General features: G+C 49.4%; 1 protein-coding gene across 1 annotated transcript in view; it reads right to left on the reverse strand.

Moving 5' to 3' along the window:
* LOC147701800 (sacsin-like) overlaps positions 1-14,603 on the reverse strand; it is a 183,996-nt gene extending 169,393 nt beyond the window's left edge. The window contains exons 1-3 of the mRNA XM_086930426.1: positions 14,518-14,603; positions 11,769-11,798; positions 9,506-9,593 (exon numbers count right to left, since the gene is read on the reverse strand). Of these exons, the coding sequence (XP_086786552.1) occupies positions 9,506-9,593; positions 11,769-11,791 (111 nt within the window). The 5' untranslated portion in view covers positions 11,792-11,798; positions 14,518-14,603. The remainder of the gene's footprint in view (positions 1-9,505; positions 9,594-11,768; positions 11,799-14,517) is intronic.
* Positions 14,604-14,839: the final 236 nt, after the last annotated feature.

Below are 14,839 nucleotides of genomic sequence, written 5' to 3' on the forward strand. Positions count from 1 at the left end.
CCAGGAGGAGAAGCAGTAGGGTTAAGGCAGTGCCTTCCCCTTTGCCTCAGAATGAGGATCAGCCTTCCAAGGAAGCTGATTGTGAGACCCAAGAAGGAACTGTCCTCGAAGAGCTTGAGCCTGATCAGGTTGAGTTTCTTGGGACAGGGGGAACTTCAAGGGCAGATCTGAGGCAGGCGCAGTTGGACTGCCCTTCTCTTAAACCCCTCAGACAGCAAGCTGCTGCTGAGGCTGCTGGGAAGGCTAATGGAACCCATAGAGTGTATTGGGATGAAGGGCTCCTGTATTCAGAGGCTAGAGACCCCAAGCCTGGTGCTTCCAGGGGGTTGGTCATACTTTGGCATTCAGGGGCTTCCTTCTTACCTAAGCCCATGATATTCCCCTTGCAGGACATCTTGGCCAGAACAAGACTTGGGACAGGCTTATCCCTCACTTTCACTGGCCCCACATGTCAGAAGACACCAAGGAGTTTTGTCGCTCCTGTGTCACTTGCCAAGCCAGTGGAAAATCAGGTGGCACCACAAAGGCACCCCCTAATACCACTACCTGTGGTGGGGGTTCCCTTTGAAAGAGTAGGGATTGACATTGTTGGACCAATGGATCCCCAAACAGCCTCTGGGCACAGGCTTATTCTGTTGGTAGTGGATCATGCCACCAGATACCCAGAAGCTATTCCCCGAAGGACCACAACAGTACCTGTTGTGGCAAGAGCCCTCCTGGGAGTTTTCTCAAGAGTGGGTTTTCCGAAGAAGGTTGTCTCAGACAGAGGTGCAAACTTTATGTCTGGATATTTGACTGCTATGTGGAAAGAGTGTGGCGTGAACTACAAGTTCACCACACCCTAACATCCACAGTGCAATGGTCTGGTCGAAAGATTCAACAAGACCTTAAAGGGCATGATTAAGGGTTTACCTGAAAAGCTTAGGCGAAGATGGGACATCCTACTGCCCTGCCTTTTGTTTGCTTACAGAGAGGTCCCACAGAAGGGGGTTGGCTACAGTCCTTTTGAACTTCTGTTTGGACACCCTGTAAGAGGACACCTTTGTCTGGTGAAGGAAGGATGGGAGTTACCTCTCAAAGCTCCAAAACAAGACATTGTGGATTATGTACTTGGTCTCCGCTCCAGGATGGCTGAGTATATGAAAAAGGCATCCAAAAACCTTGAGGCTAGCTAGGAACTCCAAAAAGCCTTTCATGGCCAAAAGGCTGTGCTGGCTGTTTACCAGCCAGAGCAGAAAGTGTGGGTGTTGGGGCCAGTGGCCCTAGCAGCACTCCAAGACAAATGGTCTGGACCCCACACTATTGTTGAACAGAAGAGAGAGGTAACCTATTTGGTTGATCTTGGAACTCCCAGGAGCCCCCACAGGGTGCTTCATGTCAACAGATTGAAACCATATGTTGACAGGGCAGACATTGTTCTGCATTCTGTCCATCAACTGTTGTTTTGCATTTTGTCACCCCGAGTGGGATGGGTATGCTCAGACGTGAGTCCCATGCTCTCCACACCACTGGAGTCAGGCTATCCTAGCTGAAGACGGCTGATAGCCAGAAACCGGTCCTAGAATGCTTGATTCCGGTCCAGGAAAGACATGGTTTGGCAGTTCGGGCTGGACTCTTCCCATGAGGCACAGGGTCAAGGCTGATTTGCATATGGCCATGACTGAACTGGGGTGGTGTGGGGTGCAAAAAAACGATGGATTTAGGCCCAGATCTCTGTACTGGGGTGAATGTATGACATTGTTCTGCATTCTGTCCATCAACTGTTGTTTTGCATTTTGTCACCCAGAGTGGGATGGGTATGCTCAGACGTGAGTCCCATGCTCTCCACACCACTGGAGTCAAGCTATCCTGGCTGAAGACGGCTGATAGCCAGAAACCGGTCCTAGAATGCTTGATTCCGGTCCAGGAAAGACATGGCTTGGCAGTTCCGGATGGACTGTTCCCATGAGGCACAGGGTCAAGGCTGATTTGCATATGGCCATGACTGAACTGGGGTGGTGTGGAGTGCAAAAAAACGATGGATTTAGGCCCAGATCTCTGTACTGGGGTGAATGTATGACATTGTTCTGCATTCTGTCCATCAACTGTTGTTTTGCATTTTGTCACCCAGAGTGGGATGGGTATGCTCAGACGTGAGTCCCATGCTCTCCACACCACTGGAGTCAGGCTATCCTAGCTGAAGACGGCTGATAGCCAGAAAACGGTCGTAGGATGCTTCATTCCGGTCCAGGAAAGACATGGCTTGGCAGTTCGGACTGGACTATTCCCATGAGGCACAGGGCCAAGGCTGATTTGCATATGGCTATGTCTGAACTGGGGGGGTGTGGAGTGCAAAAAAACGATGGATATATGCCCAGATCTCTGTACTGGGGTGAATGTATGACATTGTTCTGCATTCTGTCCATCAACTGTTGTTTTGCAGACATGGGCTTGCTCATGGCTACAGATTAGGGACAGGAGCAGGAGAGTGACCCTCTCCCAGACCTGATTTCTCAGAACCCTGATGATGGTTCAGTTGATGGTGTTGCCTTGACAGGCAGCCTCACTGACCAACAGCAACAGGACTGCAGACAAGTGCTACAGTCCTACAGACATATGTTTTCTCTGACTCCAAGTCAGACTACCTGGTGCACTCATGGAGTGGACACTGGGGACAGTCTGCCTGTCAAAAGTAAGATTTACAGGCAACCTGATCATGTCAGGGACTGAATGAGGACAGAGGTCCAAAAGATGTTGGAGCTGGGAGTCATTGAGCCCTCAGAGAGCCCTTAGGCCAATCCTGTAGTCCTAGTGCCTAAACCTCACACCCAAGATGGTAAGAGAGAGATGAGGTTTTGCGTGGATTACAGAGGCCTCAATGCTGTCACTAGGACAGATGCCTACCCAATACCAAGAGCAGATGAGCTCATTGACAGATTGGCTTCTGCCAAGTTTTTGAGTACATTTGACTTGACAGCTGGCTGCTGGCAGATGACTTGCTGATGATGCAAAAGCCAAAACAGCATTTTCAACCCCAGGAGGTCATTATCAATTTGTGGTAATGCCCTTTCGTCTGAAGAATGCACCTGCCACATTCCAAAGGTTGGTGACCCAAGTCCTCTCAGGTCTGGATGACTACTGTGCAGCTTATCTTGATTATATTGTTGTCTTTAGCTCCACTTGGGAAGATCACCTGATCCACCTAAAGAATGTTTTGGAGGCCCTGCAAAAGGCAGGCCTAACTATCAAGGCTACCAAGTGCCAGATAGGGCAGAGCAAGGTTGTATACCTGGTCCACCTGGTAGGTGGAGGTCAGGTTCAACCATTGGAGAGCAAGATCCAGACCATAAAGGACTGGACTGCTCCGACCACCCAGACAAAGGTCAGAGCTTTCTTGGGCCAGACTCGGTACTACAGGACGTTTGTCAAAAGTTATGGTTCCATTGTGATGTCTCTCAATGACTTAACTTCAAAGAAAATGCCAAAGAAAGTTCAGTGGACAGTAAGCTGTCAAAAGGCATTTGATGACCTGAAGCAGGCCATGTGCACTGAACATATTCTGCAAAGTCCAGACTACTCCAAGGAATTCATTATCCAAACAGATGCTTCTGAATTGGGTGTAGGTGCTGTTCTTTCACAACTGAATAAAGAGGGTCAAGACCAGAAGGTTGACCTCTAGAGAGAGGGAGGCCTGTGCTATGGGTTGGGCCCTGAAGAAGCTGAGGCCACTTGTTTGGTACTCACTGCAAGATTCAGACAGACCATCAGCCCCTCTTGTGGCTAAATCAGATGAAGGGTGACAATCCCAAAGTGCTTAGGTTGTCCATTTCCCTAATCGGGATGAACTTTACAGTGGAACATAGAACTGGGACTGATGATGCCAATGCAGATGGACTCTCCAGATATTTCCACTTAGAACATGAAGACTCAACTGGTCAAGGTTAGTTTAATGTCCCTACATTTGGGGGGGGGGGGGGTAGGAGAGTAGGGTCAGCTTCCTATGGTCACCCCCACTTTTTGCTGTGATTTTCTGGTTTTTCGACTTTAGTTTGGCTGTGGGCCTGCTAATCAGACCCACAGTCCCGCTGTTCTCTCTCTAAATTGATACCATGTACTTTAGGTACATGCCCGATTGGGTATTGGGTCACCTTTGTGAGCCCCTGCATAGTGTACCATAGGTACCCAGGACATAGGTGCATCCAAGGCCTACCAGGGGCTGCAGCATGTATTATGCCACCCCTGGCTGGCCATCCAAACTGACACCACAGGCTGATCACTCAGCTTGGGTAAGGTGGTGTATTCACCCCTTACTTAGATATAGTATACCTATATCTACCCATATATATAGACACATATGTACCTATAAGTCACTCCTATGGTAGGCCTCAACAATCCTGGAGGCAGAGTGCTTGGTTTTATGTAAGAGGGTGCCCTAGCATGAGCTGAGCCCCTCTGCAGCTTTCGGAACCATCTCCTTATAGCTGTTCTATGATATAGCCATACCATATACTCTTAAGTACATTATAATCCTCGCGGTTAATGCTAACTTTGGTTTGCCTTTATCAAAACATGTTGTGTAAGGTGTCAAATACTTTGGAATACTAGCATTCCACCCTTCTAGAGGGAAAATAAATGTATAATCCTGTTTTCCCCAGTTAAAGTTAAACAGAGCCCCAGCATCACAAAATGGATGCTGCTGCCACAGACACAAGTCTGACCTTCTGCTGCTGGACGAAACTCCGGCAGGGGAGGCCTGGACAATAGGTTTCCTGTCCAGGGAGATGCCAGAACCTCCCCAGACAGGCAGATGTGTTTCGGACAGGGAGGGCTGCATCAGCAGATGCTTTTTGAAACACTGCCTGGGGCACACAAGGTGCTCCATGCATAGCCCGGTTCAAACCAGTTGCTGGGGCACTCCAGCCCCGCTCTGACGCGAACCTGGACCACCCATAGGAGGGACCTAGCAGATAATCCAGCCCCTAAAATCAGTATAAAGATAAAAGCTGTGTCCCCAGGACTTTAGATTATCCTGGAAAGAAACTTTGATACAGAACTCTTGGACCTTCGACGCTCTATTTTGACTAGAAGACTGAAGACATCTCCCTTGTGGTCAAGGAGTTACCACCCTGTGCAAACAGGCACCACCAGTAACTTGCCGGTCTGCTTTGTCGACGCTCCCGCCGGAACCCGAAGACTCAGCGACACAGGAACTGGACTCTCAGACTTCTTTGACTCCGACCCACATCCACAGCAAAGCTGAGACCCGTGGCGGACACGAGAGACGTGGGACTGGACATCTTGCATTTTGCTAACAGCTCGACTACCGAGATACCCTCACAGTTGTGTATAGGGGTACGGGAAGTCCCAGACCCGAGCGCCATTTGCACCGAAGCTCAGCCCTCCACACTCCACGAGTGCCTCGTGGTGCCTGCTCTTGCATTTTAGCTCAATGCATCTTCCCGGTTGGTAGCCCGCTGACTAGTGAGCCCCCTAAAGAAAAACCTTTGAAACCAAACTGCTTTTCTGGTTGCTTCAGGCTTGCTCCAGCTTCCCTGCAAAGGAGAAGCTCCTCAGACCTTGCTGGTCTGACCCGAAGCCCATCTTTACTTCCTGTGTGGATTGCGTTTGCCAAGGCTTGTTGGGTCCAGTCCGGATACCGACACTGCAGTCAACTAGATCCTTCATGGGACAGCTCGAATCCAGCTCCTGGTCATCGTCGACACCTCCTGGTCCTCGTGGCTGCAGAGACAAGCTTCACCTCTTCATCTGAGATCATCGCAACATCGCCGGTACCTTCCTGGTTCCTTCCTGGTCACTGGCTAGTGACCCAGACTCTGTCCCCTCTGCTTTCAGGTTCTTCACTTCACCGATCCACCCTTGGATCGACCCGGACACTTTTCCTCTGGTCGCCGGCAGCACTTCTTTGCAGATCTCCATAGAAAACGACGACGAAACCCGACATGAAAAGACACCTATGCACCCGGCTTCCCTGGGTGAGGTAACACGAGTAGTCCTGTGCTCCTGTGGGTCTTGACTCTCGAAGTGTCCTAGTTTAAAGGGGTTTTACCGTAGTCCATCCGGAAGTGTCCTTAAACAGTAACTTTGTAACTTCTTCGTTCTCCATTATAAGTCAATTGTAACTCGCGACTGTGTTTAGACAATGCACTTGTCTCCCGTGGGTCTCCTACTTCCTAACCTTTGGTTGTTTAGTGTAGCCCCAGCAATTCCCTAGGCCCTAGGCCTACTCACTATTTCTGTAGTGGTTCTTATACCACTTACTTAGTATATGGTTTGTGAGGCCCCTAGGGCATAACTGTATTTGTGCAACTTATCGTATGCTAATTGAGTAACTTGTGATGTACTTCGATCTCTGACCTCATAAAGAGTGCAGAGGGGTTGTGTTAGAAATAAATACATATATATTTGATATATACCTTATGTAGTGTCCTTTCATTTGGTATTCAAGGGATTATAATTGGTAAAACAGCTTGTTTCACATGCTCTCAGAAGTTTTAGCCTATGGACTGCTGGTCCATGCTACCACTAGGATAGCTTGTCTATAAGGTTGACTTTACAACCACCATCAATAAGGGTCGTTTAGACTGGTGCAAGGTGCATACTAGAATAGTGGACATCATATGCCAGGCTAACTTTTCACATACCCTACTCCAATCTACCCTACTCCAATCTACCCCAATCTACCACAGTCCAGTCTACCCAACTCCAATTTACCCCACTCCAGTCTCCCCTATCCAATCTAATCTATCCCGTCCAACTCCAATCTACCCCACCCCACTCCACTGCACTCTCCACTCACTCTAATATATCCCTCTGCACTGACAGCTAAGCTACCCCACCCCACTTCAATCCAATCTACCCCACTTTTTATTTGAATCTACCCACTCCAATATACCCCAATCCATGCCATTCCAATCTACCCCACCCCAATCTACCCCACTGCAACCTACCCCACCTCACTCTACCCCCTCCAGTCTACCTCACTCCCCTCCAGTCTACCCCACTTTACTTCAAAATACCCCAGTCTACCCCACTTCACTCCCTACCCCACTCCACTCAACCTCTCTGTACCCCACTCCAATCTATCCGACTTCAGTCTACCTCAACCTACTCCACTCCACTCCAAGCTATCCCACTCAGCCCTACCCAATCTACCCCACTCCACTTTAATCTACCCTACTCAACCCCACCCCAATCTACACACTCCACTCCAGTCTACACCCCTCCACTCTAGCCCACTCAACCCCACTCTACCCCATTCCACTCTCATCAACCCCAATCTACCCCACTTCCATCCAATCTACCGCAGTCTACCACACTCCACCCTAATCAACCCCCTTCTATCCAATCTACCCCACTCCACTCTACCCCAATGAACCCCACTCTATTCTTCCCCCAATCTACCCCATTCCACTTTAATCTACCCCACTCCACTCCACTTCACCACAATCCACCCCATTCCACACTTCACCACAATCCACCCCACTCCACTCCAATCTAACCTAATCTACCACATTCCAATTTAACCCACTCGCTCCAAATTACCCCACTCTACTCCAATTTACCCCACTCCACTCTACCCCATTCTACCCTACTCCTCCTTGCCACTGAAATCTAGCCCAGTCCAATATACCCTAATTTACCCCACTCCACTCCAATCTACCCCTCTCCACATCATCTACCCCACTCCACCACAATTTACCCTACTCCATTCTACCACAATCTACCCACCTCCACTCCAATCTTCCCCACTCCTCTCTGCCCCACTCCAATCCAATATACACACTCCACTCCATTCTACATCATTCTACCCCCAATTTACCACACTCCACTCAAAGCTACCCCTCTCCACAAATCTACCCCACTCCACCACAATCTGCCCTACTCCATTCTACCACAATCTACCCCACTCCTCTCCAATATACCCCACTCCACTGTACCCCAATCCACCCCACTCCACTGTACTCTACCCCAATCCACTCCAACCTACCCAACTAAAATATACCTTACTCCACCCCAATCTACTGCACTCCACTCCATATACCCACTCCAACCTATCCCACTCCTCTTCAATCAACCCCACTCCACTCCATCCCACCCACCGACTCCACTTTCCCCAATCTACCCCACTCCACTACAATCTAGCTCAATCCACTCCAATCTAAACCACACCACTCCACCCTACCCTAATCTACCCCACCTAACGCTACCCCTCTTCAGTATACCCAAATCTACCCCATCTACCCTCTCCATTCCACTCCACTCCAATCTACCCTACTCCACTCCAATCTACCCTACTCCACTCCAATCTACCCCACTCAATCCCAATCCACCCCACGTTGCTCTACCTCACTCAAATCCACTCCACCCTTCTCTAATCTACCCATATATCCCCCACTCCACTTCAATCTACCCCACTCCAATTTACCCCAGTCTACCCCAATTCAATCTACCACACACCAAACTATCGCACTTTAATCTACCTATTCCACCCTACCCCAATCTACCCCAATCCACTCAAATCTACCCCAATCTACCCCACTCCACTCCCTTCTACCTTACTCTACCTCACTTTAATCTACTGCGCTCCAATCTACCCCACTCCAGTCCAATCCATCCCACTTCACTCCAATCTTCCCAATCTATCACACTCCAATCTACCCCACTCCACTCCAATCTACCCCTGTCGCCCACACTCCACTCTAATCTACCCTAATCTACCCCACTAGACTCCAATATACCCCAGTCTACTCCAATCCATCCCAATGTACCCCAATCTACCTCACACCACTCTGTTCCACTTAACTCCACTCCAATCTACCCCACTCCAATATACCCACTCCAGTCTACCACACTACCCAAATCTAACCCATGCCGCTCTACCCAATATACCTCACTCCACTCTGCCACAATCTACCTCAATGTACCCCAATCTACACGACTCCAATCTATCCCAATCTACCCCACTCCACACCACTAACTATTAGCCAAGCTGAACAGCATCAACACTGGTGTTCAACATGGCAAAATCACATTGTCAAAGCCAACAGCTCTCACATATGTGCGAGGTATTGGCTTTGCCAATGCTTGATTTTTTTAGACACTGAGAGATCAAATGATATATTATGCCCAGAACCACAGAATGTTGAGTGGACGCCGGACTCGAACCTCGTTCCCCAGTTTCATGTGCGCTTCAGACTCCTGACTAGGAGAGGACCTGTCCCAAATCTGCAGACCTGGATTAAAAATAGTCACTACAGTAATTTATGTGCTTAGAAATATGATTGCAGCGCTTGCCTGTTGCTACCTACTGGGCACTTACAGATATATACCGTGATATAAATGTAAATAAAGGATCATAAGAATACAACTCTCGAGTTTCCCTTCCTTGGGTTATAAAATCACAAGAGACCCCTCAAATGGTTCTGTAGACCAGTGAGTGCCTCAAATAAACAATTACCTCCATCTATTTATTACTGAGCAAATTTAGGAATAAAATAGCAGCTACCTTTAAAATCTGCCCCCCGTCAGGGTATTTCCGGAGAATGTTCTTCAGGTACGTCAGGAACGGAGGCGCCTTCTGACAGAACCTGGTCCTGGGAAGGAGAAAATACATACTTTGTGTCAAGAACCTGCCATTGTGTTATAGTATTTCTTCTAAGTCTCACTATTGGAGCTCCAAGTTGAGTTTCTACCATGATTTCCAGGTGAGAATACAAAAATGTAAAAAGCCGCAAACTCCCCCCTCCTACATGCATGTATGTGACTTATAAGGCGCCACGAGAGTGTGGCACAAGTAGCACAATAGGGGTTTACAGTAGGTCGTGAAAAGAAGAGGGAGACGGGCAGGGTTTACAGTGGAGAGGGGTAGGAGGAGGGGCACACAGAGGGTCTGGGCATCGAGGGCCCTGGCAGGGCTGCAGGTGGGAAATGGGAGGTGGTGTAAGTTTGGGATGTGATCTTAGGGGTGGTCTGGAATAGGAATCGAATTGTTGCACCAACCACAGAGTTTTCTAGGAGCAATCAAAAGTAGTAGTTAAACTGGATTCCTTGATCTGCACCTGATAACACGTTACATGATCGTGTAGTTGAACATTTTAAAAAAAGTAACATTTTCAGAAATTAAAACTTTTTTGATGTAGGGATTTTTGCACAAAAATGTGCAGATTTTTTTTCAAAAAAATAATGAAACAACATGATTCCCATTTGTTGTTTTTTTAGAGAAGGTGCCATCAAAACAACAAACTCCAAATGCCATTTTGTTCACAATTATATGATTCGAAAGAATGCCAGCAATGCCTGGCTATCATTCTTAAACAAGCACTCGTAAAGTACATAGGCCTCACTGTTTTATACATGAAAGTGCATCATAATTAATTGAGGATTGTGCGTGTGTGGTAGTGTGGGTGGGTTACTTGGTGAACGTGACACTGAGGCAAGAGCTCGATAGATGAGAATGAACGGATGCATGAAGGAGTGAATGATTGAGTACATGTATCATTAGGGTGAGTGCATGCATGAATGGAAGGGCCAGTGCATTGATGAGTGGTTGAATAAGTGACTGGAAGAGCTTCTGTAAGAATGGTTGAATGAATGAATGAATGAATGAATGAGCAAGTGCATGCATGGTTACACCTGTCTTATAGGCAGTGGCACTGATTACATCCTAAAATTGCCACTAACTGCAGTTGTATGCCAGTGAAAATTCTTCGTGATATGTTCGTTGTCTTCCAGCAACATTGACACACCCAAATGACGTATTGACCCACATCCGCCTTTTTCATCACCTGGGCAGGCCTTACTTAGCTTTGATCTGTAGGACCGCGCGACACTTCACCTCACCGAACCAGAAGTTCAGTAACTTACAGCTGGACCACCGACTGCCCAAGCAACAGGTCCCCGACAACTAGAACCACCCGTCCCTGAACCCCAAGGCAGCCAATGGCCTTTACTTCATGGCTCCCCCCACTAGAGCTGGTTCAAGCTGAGAAAGCGGCCATGTCAGAAGGTACAGCGCCTCTAACCTCGCGGAGCCTTCCTTCTAAGAGGTTCCTGGATAGCTCCATCGATTAACACTGGACAATGTGTGCCTATTTTTAAAGATTTTTTTACATTTCATTTTTCAATCAGAGCTTTCGAACCCCTTGACCAACACATTTCATCCCTTGCCTTCAGATTATAAATGCATGTCCTTATGTTTAATCTGGGTGCGGTCTTACAGTGGTTTATCTCAGACTGCCATCTGATTGTAGTGTCCCATATTCTATCCCCAGGTCTTTCCCAGAGTGGCTTCCCTCAGGACTGCTGGGCAGTCACTAAATGAGACGTTTGCGGTCCAAGAAAGAACAATCCCCAACATCACTTGAAGAACGGGTTAAAACTTTGATGAAAAGTATGAGATGAGGAAAGATATATTCCTGGGGCTACTGTGCTCTGAGAATACTTTGGTTTTCTGTGACCTTAAATTGCCTTTCTCCGACCTTTAACGCACCCTTCATTTTTTCTCACTATCATCTTATCTCATAATAGCGTCCCTTCTTCCTTTCATCGCCATCTCCCTCCTTCTCCCCTTTCTTGCCCCTGCCTTCAGCTCCCTTCCATGGATCCCTCACTCTCTCCATTTTAGCTCTCACCCTATGTTCTCTTCCATCCCACACTGCTTCTTCCATCTCTAAAGTCTTCCACACCTCCTCCCTGCCGCCCAGGTCTCCTGAATTCTTCTGTTCACCTCCCACATCACACTACCCCATGCAGTGTAGTTTGTTCCTCACCTTTTCCGTTGCCTCTGAGACATGATGATGCTGAAAAAAACAGAGGGAAACTGGTTATAATTACAACTTGATTGTGGGCCCGGAGCTGCCAAAACCCCCCGTCTTTTCTCTTCCTCCAGTGGGATCTTTCCTTGAGCTTAGGTGTCATACATGTGTAACCCCCCTCTGCTGTGGTGGTCTGTCCTGAAGTTGAGAATGTCCCCTGTGCTCAACTACTCTTAGGTTAGGCCCTTCCCCTGAGCTCACGTGCGGTACAGGTGTGACCTTCTGCGTCTCAACAACTGTCTACGAGAAGGACACACTCTCTGTGCGACACCCGTGAAGCGTTCTGCTCAGTTCACCTCCCCTACAGCATGGTACATCCCCGTGTTGTCTCGTGCCCTGAGCTGTTAACCAACCCTGTGGTCACCCACCCTCCTCGCTCTCATTGGCCAATCTCCCCTCATCGCTCTGGAAGTGAAGGGGAGGGAGGGAGGGAGGAGCGTGAGGAGCAAAGATTGAGGGGAGAGGTTTAGGAAAGGCTTTGCCAAGGAGAACTGTGGGATAAAGTGCGATGGGCGACGAGTGATGAATGATGGATGAATAGTGAGGGGTGAACACTAAGAGATGGAGGCTGAGGAATGAGAGGTGGCGTTAAGGACTGAGGCCTTAGGGTTTAGGTACGAGGCGTGGAGAATAAAGAGAGGGAGGGGGGCATGAGGGTGAGCAATGAGGTGAAAAGTGAGGGTGAGGGGTGACCAGTGGAAGGTGAGGTACGAGCAACGAGAAATGAAGAGGAGTGAGGAGAGAGAAACAAGGAGTGGGGAATGAAGATTGAGGGATGGCGAATAGGAGACGAGGAACAAAGAGTAAGATATTGAGGGGTGAGGGGAAGGAGAAAGGAATGGGATGAGGGTCGATGAGTGAGCTTTAAAGAGAAAGGACCGAGAACAGAGGGATGAGGGTTGAGGGATGAATAATGAGGAACAAGATGAGTTATGAGGAGAGGGGTGCGAGGTGAGATCAGTGCGAAAGGAGAGTGGGGGTGAGAATTGAGGGGCGAGACGCGAGGAATGAGGGAGGAGGAGAGAGTGTTGATGAATAAAGAGGGAGCGTTTAGGAATAGGGAGTGCGGGGTTAAGAATGGTGAGGGGTAAGGAATAACTGATGAGGGGCAACGAGTGAGGGGTGGATGTGAAGGGTGATTAGCGAGGGATAAGGAATCAACGGGTGCTAGTGGGGACGGATGAGTGAAGATCAAGGAGGGAGAAGAGTGAAGTGAGGGATGAGGAGTGAAGTGAGGGATGAGGAGTCAACGGGTACTAGTGGGGACGGAGGAGTGAAGATAGGAGAGAGAAAAGTGAAGAGAGGGATGAGGAGTGAAGTGGGGGATGAGGAGTCAACGGGTACTAGTGGGGACGGAGGAGTGAAGATAGGAGAGAGAAGAGTGAAGAGAGGGATGAGGAGTGAAGTGGGGGATGAGGAGTCAACGGGTACTAGTGGGGACGGAGGAGTGAAGATAGGAGAGAGAAGAGTGAAGAGAGGGATGAGGAGTGAAGTGGGGGATGAGGAGTGAAGTGAGGGATGAGGAGTGAAGTGAGGGATGAGGAGTCAACGGGTACTAGTGGGGACGGAGGAGTGAAGATAGGAGAGAGAAGAGTGAAGAGAGGGATGAGGAGTGAAGTGGGGGATGAGGAGTCAACGGGTACTAGTGGGGACGGAGGAGTGAAGATAGGAGAGAGAAGAGTGAAGAGGGGGATGAGGAGTGAAGTGGGGGATGAGGAGTCAACGGGTACTAGTGGGGACGGAGGAGTGAAGATAGGAGAGAGAAGAGTGAAGAGAGGGATGAGGAGTGAAGTGGGGGATGAGGAGTGAAGTGAGGGATGAGGGGTGAAGTGAGGGATGAGGAGTCAACGGGTACTAGTGGGGACGGAGGAGTGAAGATAGGAGAGAGAAGAGTGAAGAGAGGGATGAGGAGTGAAGTGGGGGATGAGGGGTCAACGGGTACTAGTGGGGACGGAGGAGTGAAGATAGGAGAGAGAAGAGTGAAGAGAGGGATGAGGAGTGAAGTGGGGGATGAGGAGTGAAGTGAGGGATGAGGGGTGAAGTGAGGGATGAGGAGTCAACGGGTACTAGTGGGGACGGAAGAGTGAAGATAGGAGAGAGAAGAGTGAAGTGAGGGATGAGGAGCGAAGTGAGGGATGAGGAGTGAAGTGAGGGATGAGGAGTGACGTTGAACGATGTGGATTGAGACGCGGAGATGGAGGGATGAAAGGAGAGGTCTAAAGAGTGACAGGTGAGGAGTGCAGTTGAAGAGCGAGGGTTGATAATTAATAAGGTGTAGAAGGGGAGCGAGGGACGAGTGGAAGCATGTGGATGGGGTGGGGGGGGAGGGGGGATATCCGGAGTGATGGGGGAGGAGTGGACGACGAGGGGGAGGGTTGATGGATGAGGCGAGTGGGTGAGATGCTCTGAAGGGACGATGTGCTGCGTTGCAAGCAGGGGTGTTGAGGTGTCAGTCACTTGAGAACTGATGGCTCTGAAAGGCCGAGGACTGTAAAAGATTCATCTTAGTCAGAGGCTTGTAGGGATGGGGCAGAGTCAGTCATGCGCGAGGCTGGTGCTGATGCCTCTGAAACCCTGGCTGGGTAGAAACAAGGTGCCGTTGCCTGGAGTCTCCACAATTAATTCTGCCAGTGAGTGACTGCTAACAGGCTGAGGGAGTGAGTGAGTGCTGGAGTCTGCGGGTCGCCTCGGGCGTCTTCCTCACCTGCTTCTGGTACCCGGGTGCGCTGCTGCCCTGCAGCCAGTCCCTGCATCCAGCCTCTCCTCTCCAGGACTGGCTGCAGCGCCCTTTAATACATCGCTTCCGAGATAGAAACCGAAACTGAACAGTATCGTGAGTTTCGTTTCTTGGTTCTCAGCTCGCTTCAGGAGAGGGCAGCCTCCGTGGGAGCAGTGGGGCGAGAGGGGTGAGCTGGGAACGGGCGATGCTGAACCATAGAGTGGTGGGGGGTGGTGTAATGAGGCCGGCTCTCGAGGGCGGTACGACCGGTGCCACCGCACCGGGTGCTGACTCTTCCAGGGGGCGC

The sequence above is a fragment of the Lissotriton vulgaris genome, chromosome 7, assembly GCF_964263255.1.
Source record: "Lissotriton vulgaris chromosome 7, aLisVul1.2, whole genome shotgun sequence".
Classification (NCBI taxonomy): domain Eukaryota; kingdom Metazoa; phylum Chordata; class Amphibia; order Caudata; family Salamandridae; genus Lissotriton; species Lissotriton vulgaris.